Genomic DNA, 10,776 nt, shown 5'->3' with positions numbered 1-10,776 from the left:
TTTCACGTTGGACAAACCCAGGTTAGATGATTTTTTTCCCACCACGTTGGAGGAATCCTTCAGGTGGGATAAACTGCCAGGTTGGAGGATTTTTCATGTTGGATAAAGTGGAGAAGGTGTGTGTGTGTGTGTGCGTGCGTGTGTGTGTGTGTGTGTGGGGTCTTGTTGAGGGACGTGAGAGTGGTGGTGAAATAAGTCCCCCCCCCCCCAGGTTAGATGTTTTTTTTTTTGTTGGAGAAATCCTTCTGGTGGGATAAACTTGGAGGAGCTTGGAGGATTTTTCACGTTGGATAAAGTGGAGAACGGCTCCGAGTTCTTTCGTGGTGAGATGATTTTGGTTTGATGCCTCTGGCAGCGATGGAGATGTGGTGCCAGAGAATACGAAAAAACAAAACAAAAACAAGGTTAGGGTCGGGGATCGGACCCCCGGTCAGACCTGCCACCTTCCCACGGTCGGCGTCATATAAACCCCACAGAAGACAGAAGAGGATGGCTACTCTTCCCGTCCCTCTAAACTGAACAGAGCTCACCGACATGGACGCAGAGACCTCTAACTTCTCTAACGGACCGGAGCTCGTCGCCGTCGCTCAGATCTTAGAGACCTTCTCTAAAGGCACTGGAAAAGCCAGAGACAATGACAAGTTCGCTGTCTGGCGAGACGCGCATCCTCACGTCTCGCAACGCAGACCCGTGGGAAATTGGGCGCTCCTGAACGCCACCTGGGAGGAAATGGAGGTCCTAACGGGGAAGATCTGGGCCTCGCCCGGCAAGGGGCTGGTGCATCTGTGTCGCGCGCGCGTTACACCGTGCGAGGGAATAGTTTTGCTGGCCGACTGCATCCCAAGTCCCCGGAAAGAGTCGGGGGACGGCGTTGTTCTTTGGGGTGCAATCAAGACCGTGAGGGGTCTGAAATTTTTCTCTCTGGTGGTTTACAATGGAGTCTACAAGATCCTCTTCGAGCCGGTGGCTCGCGACGACACGGTCATGGACGCCACCGCCCCATATTGGTCCGACCCTTACGGGACGGCGTTGGACCCCGTGAGGCTGATCGGCGAAGTTATCGCCGAGGACCGCGCCAGGCTTCTGAGTCCCCCCCAGGAAGACGGAGTGCGCTTTGAGGATCTGTCTGCCACGAGGTTGCTGAGTGAGGTGCGCGGCGCGATAACGACACTGGGCGACACCTGGTGGGGGCTGTACGCCTATCCGGACAAGCTGCCCGAGGTGAAGCCGAACGCGGGGATAGTCTTTTGTTATATGGGCGGCTACGACGCGGGATACCTGTTTGACATCGCTACCGACGAGTGTACTCGGAGCGTTTTGTTTTGTTCGACCCCGCGCGGTTTCCAATACGTGCTCGTGAATGGCTCTAGGAGAGTCCCGTTCAAGTCTGTCTCTGAACTCTTGGCTCACATCGCCGGCTGTATCGAGCTTCTCCCCGCCCCGCCAGCCTCTGTCGTTACGTGTGCCGATTAAGGTGTCCGGACACTTTTGGAATATTTGGAATACGTGTGATGTGAATTCTAATATGAATATGAATATGAGTGCATATGAATGCATTGTGTACCCCTTTCTTTGATTACTGTTTTATATTCAATAAATATTTAGCATTTAATCAAAAGTTTTGCTTATTTGGTCTTTATTTTCTCCCTCATAATATAATATAATATATATATAATATAATATATCAATCAGTGTGTGTGTGTGTGTGTGTGTGTGTGTGTGTGTGTGTGTGTGTGTGTGTGTGTGTGTGTGTGTGTGTGTGCGGCTCATGGGGTCGTGTTGGACCTAGGGAGGACGTGAGGGTGGTGGTGAAATAATTTGCAGGTGAAAGCACACACACACACACACACACACACACACACACACAAACACCGAGTTTCCAAGTTGGAGGAATCTTCACCGCGTTGAAGGAATCCCTCCGGTGGGATAACCTGCCACGTTGGAGGATTTTTCACGTTGGATAAAGTGGAGAACGGTTCCCGAGTTCTCTGGTGGTGGGATGATTTCGGTCTCTCTGAGGTTTTAATATGAATATGAATATGAGTGCATATGAATGCATTGTGTACCCCTTTCTTTGATTACTGTTTTATATTTAATAAATATTTAGTATTTAATCAAAAGTTTTGCTTATTTGGTCTTTATTTTCTCCCTCATAATATGATAATATTCAAATAATGTGTGTGTGTGTGTGTGTGTGTGCGAGCGTGGGGTCGCGTCAGACCCCGGGAGGACGCGGGACGGGTGGGTGGTGAAATCAATTTTTTTTTTTTTTATTTTACATGTATGGGGAGCGTGGCTGCTGAAGTTTACACAAGTTTTCCCTCGATTTCCCAGGATTTTTCCGAGTTGGAGGATCCTCCTGGTGGGAATAAATTGCCCCGGTCGGAGGACTTTTTCCACGTTGGACAAAGTGGAGGACGGTTAAGGAGGAGTTGTCTGGCGGTGAGATGACGATGAGCCGGTTGGAGGATGCCTCGCCGGTTCAGATTTTGGGTTGGGTGCCTGTTTGCGGGGGGGGGGGGGGGGGTGCGGCAAACCTTAAAAGTCGCAGAGAGAATACGTCGCAGTACCACTTCACCTGACGAGCTTGGAACGAGCGTTTATCCACAGTCTCGTCGAAAGGTTCCAACGCTATGGCCTCTCAAGAAGAAGGTGACCTGCAAACCGACGGCTGCGCGGTGTTCGAGCCGCGGCTCGAGCGGACCACAGACTGTCTGCGCCTTCGCGTAGAAGAAGAGGGAACCCCGTGCCCGTTGGATCATAGCGGATTCCCAGACCCGAAAGAAGGCCGAGACGAAGGTCTGGAGTGCGACTGTTTGTGTGTAAACGCCGCTGAGGGTGCCTTGAGGGACTTGTTGGACAAACACATCCTGGCCAGCGACGGACGGTGTGCTCGCGTCAAGGCTCATTACAGACACCGCCACCTGCCACCGGATCAATTGGCCTTGGACCTGGGCGAACTCAGGTTCGCCCACGGCATGGTGGCGTTTCCGGACGCCCTCTTATTTGCCAGCGGTGGCAAATGTTACCTGCTAAACGTAAAGCGATGCGTCATCTGTGCCGGCGCGGGGGAGACGACACCGCGACAGATGCAAAGAAGTTTGCGAGAGATTCACGGCGTATCTGACCGACACCCAGCTGGACGACGACTACAGGCGCAAGCCTCTGCTGTACACGAAAAGGCCGAGCGAGAGGAGCGTGGTCGGCCCTCGCACTGCGGACAACCTGTTCAGGGAGCTGGGCAGCCGCGAGGGCATGTCGTATGAGCTGGACACCGTAGACACTCACGTGTGTGATGCGTGCGGCGTCAGGCTTTCCCGTTTCGTAGCGGGTGACAACATGCTGAGAGAGCATGTGTATCACGTGCACGTTGCCGGAGTGGAGGAGTGCGACTTCCTGGCGAAAAAGTTCTCTGGCAGAGAAAGCGTCCGGAAAGCAATGATAGGCAAGGAGCGTTACAGAAGGGGCTACGTGGCGTTCCCCGAGTTGATGCTGAAGGAGGCCGTGGAAGGCCATGTCGGCTTTGGCTACGATATGCCCTGCGTCGTGTGCGGCTCGCGGCGGAGCGAGAGCCACAACCAACGCTGCGGGATACTGATGCTGGCGCTGCTGCGAAAGTTGCTTCGCGTCAAGTTTTGATGAGCCGAGAATACCGTTGATGAAGATTAAAAAAAAAAAAAAAAAAAAAGGGGCCGTATTCAATTTCTTTCTACGCCTGCCTCTGTTGCTTTACGCGTACCGATTAAATTATACTGTACGGAATGCGCCTTGTACTCCTTTATTTCATAACTGTTTTATATTATTAAATAAACTTTTGGCATTTAATCAAATGTTTTTGCCTGTTTGGTCTGTTTTATTTTTCGTTTAAAATGGTCAGCCCTTGCACGCAGCTGTCTGCTTGCATCATCATCATCATCATCATCATCATCATCATCATGTTCGTCGTCATCATCATCATGTTCATCATCAGTGGGCCTGTGGCACGGGTGGAGGTAAAGGGGAGGAAAGGAGAAGGAAAATAAAAAACAAAAAAAATGGGGTCGCGCCGGACCCCGGCAAGACGCCTGACGGGTAGGTACAGGGGGCTGGGGTAGCGCCTGACCCCGGGAGGATGCGGGACGGGGAGGTACAGGGGGCTGGGGTCGCGCCGGACCCCGGCAGGACGAGGGACGGGGAGGTTCCGTGGGCTGGGGTCGCGCCGGACCCCGGCAGGACGAGGGACGGGGAGGTACAGGGGGGCTGGGGTCGCACAGTTCATCTGAACTCGATGATCGTGCAGCCTCCTGCTGAGGGATGTTGGCCAGGAAGCAACACTGAACATAACCTGCAGGAGATAAAAAAAAACTATTTAAAGGGCTTTGTAGTTAAAAATAGTAAAGGCCCACTGAATTGTTAATACGTTACTGCTCAACGTATGCCCTCAGACTGATGGCAGGAATTAATGTAGAAACATCAAAGGGAGGTAAACAATGATTCATAGTCATGATCGTAGATGTTCGTACTCGTACATGGCGGTTAAAAGAAGGCAGATTGCAACTAGTCGCTGTCGCTTCGTTCTGCTGTTTGCAAGACGCGCTTTCCACTGGACGGCAGCAGTTCCTTAGAAGCCCAGTTTTGTTTTTACTGTGGAGAGAGGAAACAAACAGTGACCATGCAGAACAGAGATGGGACACGTCTGGTTTAAGGGAAAAGTATTTAACGCTACAGCTATGCAATGCTGAAAGTCTCATGCAGCTGTTCCGTAGCAGCTAATGTTTATCAAAGTGACATCCGATCACAGTTTCGGTGTGTGTGTGTGTGTGTGTGTGTGTGTGTGTGTGTGTGTGTGTGTGTGTGTGTTGTAGTTTAAAGATACTTACGCCTCTTTTTCAGCCAGTTCTAATGCATCATTTATCTTTTTTAACATGTTATAGCGCTCACGGCCTTTAACCTGCAGAAAAAAAAAAGGATTTAAATTGAGAGCTGCAATTCTGTGACAACACTAGATTTTTTAAATACTTTGTGTGTGTACTAACTGGCAACATAAATACTTCCTCCTCGTCTGTGCTTGAGCCAGACTTCCTTTTGCACATATCAGGATCTGTTGCTGGGGCACTTTCTAGAAAAGCAAAACGTGATCCGTAAGATAGAAGACAGCCAAGGTTCAAAGACAAACCCAGCATTAATAAACAAACACATACTTCTTTTCTTCACTTGTTTGGCCCCTGTCTGCAGTTTGGCACTATTTGCCTCCTCTGTTTTACGATCCCTGCCGGGACACGCGCAGACACGCACCTCGAAGCATCTTCGGCCCAAAAGTTGTCCGCTAAAAGACAGTAGAAAAACATTTACTAAGGGTGCAAAAGCTATCTTTGAGGTGGGATAACAGTGATGCACAACTTCAACTTCAAGTTACATTTAGAAACAAAATAAACATAAAACAGGCAAATACATAAAGCAGGAGATCAAGTTACACCACGTCGACCCTCGGTTTCCATGTAACACTACTCTTTATCCAGCAAATACATTTCAGCTCACACCAATCCTGGTAGATGAAACCATACGTACTCTGAAGTCTCAAGGGTCAGGATGGTGAGGATGGGTCCGCGGTTCATGCCTCCCATGCAGGAGCTGTTGCACATGAAGTTGAACAGGATTGTGGTGATCTCTGAGCCCGGCTGAAACACATGCAGGATAGTAGTCGTTTAGTGCACGGGTAATTTCAGGGATGACAAACCGTGAAAGCGGAACGAGAGGCACAACAGAATGATAACATTTAATTGCTACGTTAGGGGAAAGGTCAGAAGTGAGAGGCAGTGATACCTGGGGCGGCTCATAGGGAACAGTCACACTGTGCCTTTTTTTGTTGTAATCCTCAAGATACTGAGGCCTTTGGCTGCCCTCCGCTCTGATCAAATGACTGCGATGGTCTGCAGCTGAAAAGGAAAAACCAAAAAGCCAAAGCATCTCTCTCTCTCTCTCTCTCTCGTTTTCTTTTAACAAACATTTTAAAACAGAAGGTATTATTTCACTGAAACGCTTTTCTTACCGTCTTCTTGTAGACAGCCATTACTCTGAGAACCGGGAGGTACAGGGGGCCGGGGTCGCGCCTGACCCCGGGAGGACGCGGGACGGGGAGGTACAGGGGGCCGGGGTCGCGCCTGACCCCGGGAGGACGCGGGACGGGGAGGTACATGGGGCTGGGGTCGCGCCGGACCCCGGCAGGACGCCTGACGAGGAGGTTCCGTGGGCCGGGGTCGCGCCGGACCCCGGGAGGACGCCTGACGGGGAGGTACAGGGAGCTGGGGTCGCGCCTGACCCCGGGAGGACGCGGGACGGGGAGGTACATGGGGCCGGGGTCGCGCCTGACCCCGGGAGGACGCCTGACGGGGAGGTACAGGGAGCTGGGGTCGCGCCTGACCCCGGGAGGACGCGGGACGGGGAGGTACATGGGGCCGGGGTCGCGCCTGACCCCGGGAGGACGCCTGACGGGGAGGTACAGGGGGCCGGGGTCGCGCCGGACCACGGCAGGATGAGGGACGGGGAGGTACATGGGGCCGGGGTCGCGCCGGACCCCGGGAGGACGCCTGACGGGGAGGTACAGGGAGCTGGGGTCGCGCCTGACCCCGGGAGGATGCGGGACGGGGAGGTACATGGGGCTGGGGTCGCGCCTGACCCCGGGAGGACACCTGACGGGGAGGTACAGGGAGCTGGGGTCGCGCCGGACCCCGGCAGGACGCCTGACGGGAAGGTTCCGTGGGCCGGGGTCGCGCCGGACCCCGGGAGGATGCGGGACGGGCCTGTGACGAAGAAGAAGGGAGCGGTGACCGAGCCGCAGCGGATCCTGCGACGCGTAGGTGCCTTGTGGCCAAAAACGTAAAAAGAATCAAAAGTTTCATAGTTTGTCTCGTGGGGTCAGACTGACCCCCTCGAAGGCTGCGTGAGGGTTAACAATGTGTCTTTACAAAATAAAGGGACGATTGTGATTAATTTGTCAGCTTTTGACCACAAATCCAACCTGGTCCCAATTTTGAATGAATTTCAACAAATCATGAATCTTCACCATTTTAGTAGCTATTTTTGTCCACCGACATGTCTTTTTTTTTCTTCGGGTTAACAATTAACTACATCATCTACGGACACATTCAAGGAAATTCTGTGCTGCAAAAACCTTCATAAATCTTAATTTCTTTTTAGCATAAACATATTTCCCTTACGTTGCAACACTGAAAAAAAAATCAACCAAAAGAACTAAACCTTTAAACAAAAACTTTTCACAACATTTACACCAGTAGGAATTGGCTTAATTAAAGTTTTGTTTTAAAAGCTTCTCCATCACTCTCGCACAGCTTAGGTTTCTCTCTATTGGGACGTAGCTGATGATGTGCTTGATTTTTCAGCAGTTGAAGGTTTCTGTTCAGTGTGAGACAACTGATGCCATTCAAGGTGAAAAGGCCTAAAGAACATTTTTCCACAGATCGCACATGGGAAACCTCCTACACACGTGCGTAGGTGTTTTTTTTAAGCCGGTTGAACGAAAGAATGTTCTACCACACTTGTCACACCAGTGTGATTTCTCTCCAGTGTGCTGGCGACGGTAAATTTCTAGACTAGAAAGTACAGCAAAGGTTTTTCCACACTGTTCACACCAGTATGGTTTCTCTCCTGTGTGAAGACGCAGATGCTGCGTAAAACTGTTTGGAGCAGAGAACGCTTTTCCACATTGATCACATGAGTAAGGTTTCTCTCCTGTGTGAACGCGTTGATGCAACTTTAAAGGCGTAGATGCAGAGAATGTTTTTCCACACTGATCACACATGTAAGGCTTTTCTCCTGTGTGAATACGTTGGTGCAACTTTAAAGATCTAGCTGTAGTGAATGCATTTCCACACTGATCACACGTGTAGGGTTTCTCTCCTGTGTGAACACGATGGTGCACCTTTAAGGAGCTAGCTGCAGTGAATGTTTTTCCACACTCATCACAAGGGTAAGATCTCTGGAAAGCAGCTCCACAGTCATTGTCAGTCACAGTCATTCTTTGTCCAGTATGAATTTGCAGATGGCCCTTTAGGCTCCGCCTTGTAATGACTGTTTTTCCACAGTGGTCACAGCTGTATGGTCTCTCCTCAGTCATTCCTCTGATTAATTTTCAGGTGCGATAGTTTGGTGGAGGCTTGGTCACATGGAGACAGACTTGAACCACTTCTTGCTCTGTGGTTCTAAAAGAGACAGAATGGATTGAAAAAAATTAAATAGAATAACAAAAAAAGCAGCAATACAGAATGTGTGAAAATTATAGTCTACTTTATCTTTTTCGGTTTTGAAATGTATTTTCAAACTTTTAGAGACCCAAGTAAAGCAAGTTGAAATTCTTTTCAGTCATAACATAACTGCTTTAAAGCTTATGACATACCCTGTAACTTTTGGTGTCTTTCTCACTCCCATCCCCCACCCCCCAGTGTGGGGCAGAGCTATGCAGATTTAGTCAGCTCACTCTTGCCTTTAATCACAGGTGCTACTCAAAATTTGAATATTGTGCAAACCCTCATCAAATTTGAAAACCAACTCAAAAGGTAAAACTAATGAGACTCATTAGATGCAAAGCAAGAAAGTTCAAAGTTGCGATTTGTCATAATTGAGATGATTATGGCTTACAGTTTAAGAAAACCATCTCAAAAGTTCCAATATCCTATTCTAATCTCAGTTATGCCAAATCACGACTCAAACTATCTTAGTTTGCATGTAATGAATCTATCTCATTAGTTTCACTGTTTAAATTGTGTTACTGAAATTAATGAAGTTTTGCATGATATTCAAATTTTTCTAGTATCAACTGTATATTAAAGAAAACATACGGGTGTTTCCTTAAAAAAAAAAAAGTTATAACGTTATACCGTTTGCAAGCGCACACTGAAGAGTCTCCGCACCAACGTATAGCAATGACTTAGGGCCCATACAACACGCAAGCCTTTACAGCTTTCAGTTGGATCTGCATGCTGTAAATGAACCGGCCATGTTTGACGCATGAAGCTCGTCAGCTGGTAAAAACCCACAAATTAGCCGCACTATTTAAGCCACAGGGTTCAGAGTGCTGGAAAAAAGTATCTGCTTATAGTCCAGGATTTGTGGACTTAAGCATGAAGTTCGACTTTTAATGGGCAACAGTTGTTCAAGAGCACTGGCACCAAGACAGGTAATTCCAGGGAAGATGATGAGCCCTTTGCAGTGCTCACAGATCTGGGATACAGTGTTATTGGCAGCTCTCCAACTCTTCTTCACACCAGCAGACACTAACAAGATTCTTGAATCTGACTTTAAGGATGAAGTAAGGATGACAAAGCTGGGTCTTAAGATGACGTTCATTTTTTGAAGCTTTGAAATTATGGCATAAACATAAATGTACATGTATGTACACCCTGATCACTGTCTAGTGTTACACTGTGCCAACTCAACCCAGTCTCACTAATCTGTGTCTGTATTTTTACTTGCTGTTGTATTTTTTTCTTCTTCTGTATCATACTGTGCTGTTGTGAGATGAAATTAATTGTGTGTTAACCAGCTGCTGCTCTGGTTCCCTTTTTACTACAGTGAAACTGAGAAACAGGAAAAGAGTGAATTAGACTCCAGACATAAAGTAGCAAAACAAGTCTTGATGGAACACAACGCATGTGAACCTGCATCCTGTGTGTGGAGACAGTAAAAAAATAACCTTTGTCACATTACTGTCGCACGATAATCTGGATCCCTTCAGACCAAACATGACACGACAGAACACGAACTACAGATGTTGGTTTACGTTTATGCATCAAATCACATTTTCAGGCTAAATTTCTGGTTTTGGTCCATTTCGTGCTACTTTCAGTGCATCATAATATTTTTAATGAAATTCCAGTTTGTTTACACATTTGACCAGTAAAAGATTGGATAAACCCAGTTCCCCACCCCCAGCTCTGCCCCCACACATGAGGCCAAACATACACCCCCCATGTCCCCTCTCCAGCCTGTAGCTTCAGTCCCTGCAGTCACAAGCACAGGGGCCACGTGGGCTCCACAACCCCCACAACGTCGTCCTTCGGTCTCAGTGTCTCCTTCAGCTCGTTTCTACATTTTTCTGTCTCTTCCTCCAGTTTCTTCTTCTTCTCACTCGTTTTATTTGACACAGTCTCTAGACTCTGCATCAGCCTTTGTGTGTTCAGCTGCTGTTTCTGTTGTTCTTGCATTAACTTTTTTACATTAGAGCTGCCGTCTGTCATGATTGTTTTCAGTTTCAGGTATCCTCGGGATTTGTCAACCTTTTGTTCTGTTATTTCACGATGCAAAGCTTCAGCCTGAGCTTCATTCTCATTTATTAAAGTCTGCATCTTCTCCATTTGCTCTCTCCTTTGTCTTGTCTCCATCTTCAGCTCCTCTTTCTGTCCGTTTATTGTCTCAATCATCTTCCGTATTTCTTCCTGTTCTTCTTCGTTCACGTTCACCTTCATTTCCAGGTTTTCCTTTTGCTTATTGACAAACTCTAACATCCTGCTGACATTGTCTACGTCCGCCTTTCTTTTTCTGTCTGTTTTCATCAGAGACACATTTTCTGTGGCATCATTATTCGCTGGCATGTTTTTATCTCCAACTTTCTGTTCGTCCTGAACAGACAGTTGAATGCCAGCTTGGATTCAGACAGCTTGGATTCTGTGTGAAAACAGCAGCATGTGAATTTGAATCCTTCTGCTTTTTAGACTCAATTTCTAACAAAAAAATCATGTTACTTACTGTCTTTTTTTCTTTTCCACAAAACAAAGGCAGTAA

General features: G+C 48.2%; 3 protein-coding genes across 5 annotated transcripts in view; all 3 read right to left on the bottom strand.

Moving 5' to 3' along the window:
* The window catches only part of LOC129604939 (piggyBac transposable element-derived protein 4-like), a 3,936-nt gene extending 3,782 nt beyond the window's left edge, over positions 1–154 (bottom strand). Inside the window, exon 1 of the mRNA XM_055513454.1 lies at positions 1–154. This exon is cut by the window's left edge and continues 2,025 nt beyond it. The gene's annotated coding sequence lies outside the window, so the exon portion shown is untranslated.
* Positions 155–3,762: 3,608 nt separating this feature from the next.
* On the bottom strand, positions 3,763–6,934 carry LOC129604947 (cellular tumor antigen p53-like). Of its 3 annotated transcripts, none has more exons than XM_055513514.1 (8): positions 6,029–6,934; positions 5,803–5,915; positions 5,548–5,657; positions 5,181–5,305; positions 5,016–5,098; positions 4,860–4,930; positions 4,503–4,623; positions 3,763–4,324 (listed from the first exon to the last, which is right to left on the bottom strand). In XM_055513514.1, exons 1-8 carry the CDS (start codon positions 6,876–6,878, stop codon positions 3,854–3,856), a joined length of 1,944 nt encoding a protein of 647 aa, XP_055369489.1. In that variant the 5' UTR covers positions 6,879–6,934; the 3' UTR covers positions 3,763–3,853. The 3 variants fall into 3 exon arrangements, with proteins under 3 accessions (XP_055369489.1, XP_055369490.1, XP_055369492.1); XM_055513515.1 differs by having other exon boundaries at positions 4,509–4,623; XM_055513517.1 differs by having other exon boundaries at positions 5,803–6,171.
* LOC114869212 (putative zinc finger protein 702) lies at positions 6,933–9,048 on the bottom strand. The gene has a single exon (XM_029173233.3). It carries the CDS (start codon positions 8,111–8,113, stop codon positions 7,436–7,438), a length of 678 nt encoding a protein of 225 aa, XP_029029066.1. The 5' UTR covers positions 8,114–9,048; the 3' UTR covers positions 6,933–7,435.
* Positions 9,049–10,776: the final 1,728 nt, after the last annotated feature.

Source organism: Betta splendens, chromosome 2, assembly GCF_900634795.4.
Source record: "Betta splendens chromosome 2, fBetSpl5.4, whole genome shotgun sequence".
In the NCBI taxonomy this organism is placed as follows: Eukaryota; Metazoa; Chordata; class Actinopteri; order Anabantiformes; family Osphronemidae; genus Betta; species Betta splendens.
This window is presented reverse-complemented; position numbering and strand designations above follow the sequence as displayed.

Coding starts and splice junctions, on each gene's coding strand:
- LOC114869212 (XM_029173233.3), bottom strand. CDS start 8,113: ATGACTGAGGAGAGACCATACAGCTGTGACCACTGTGGAAAAACAGTC.
- LOC129604947 (XM_055513514.1), bottom strand. CDS start 6,878: ATGAAACTTTTGATTCTTTTTACGTTTTTGGCCACAAGGCACCTACGC. Junction 5,658..5,802: donor TTCCCTATGAGCCGCCCCAG/GTATCACTGCCT, acceptor CATGTGTTTCAG/CCGGGCTCAGAGATCACCAC. Junction 4,325..4,502: donor CTTTTAACCGCCATGTACGA/GTACGAACATCT, acceptor TATCTCCTGCAG/GTTATGTTCAGTGTTGCTTC.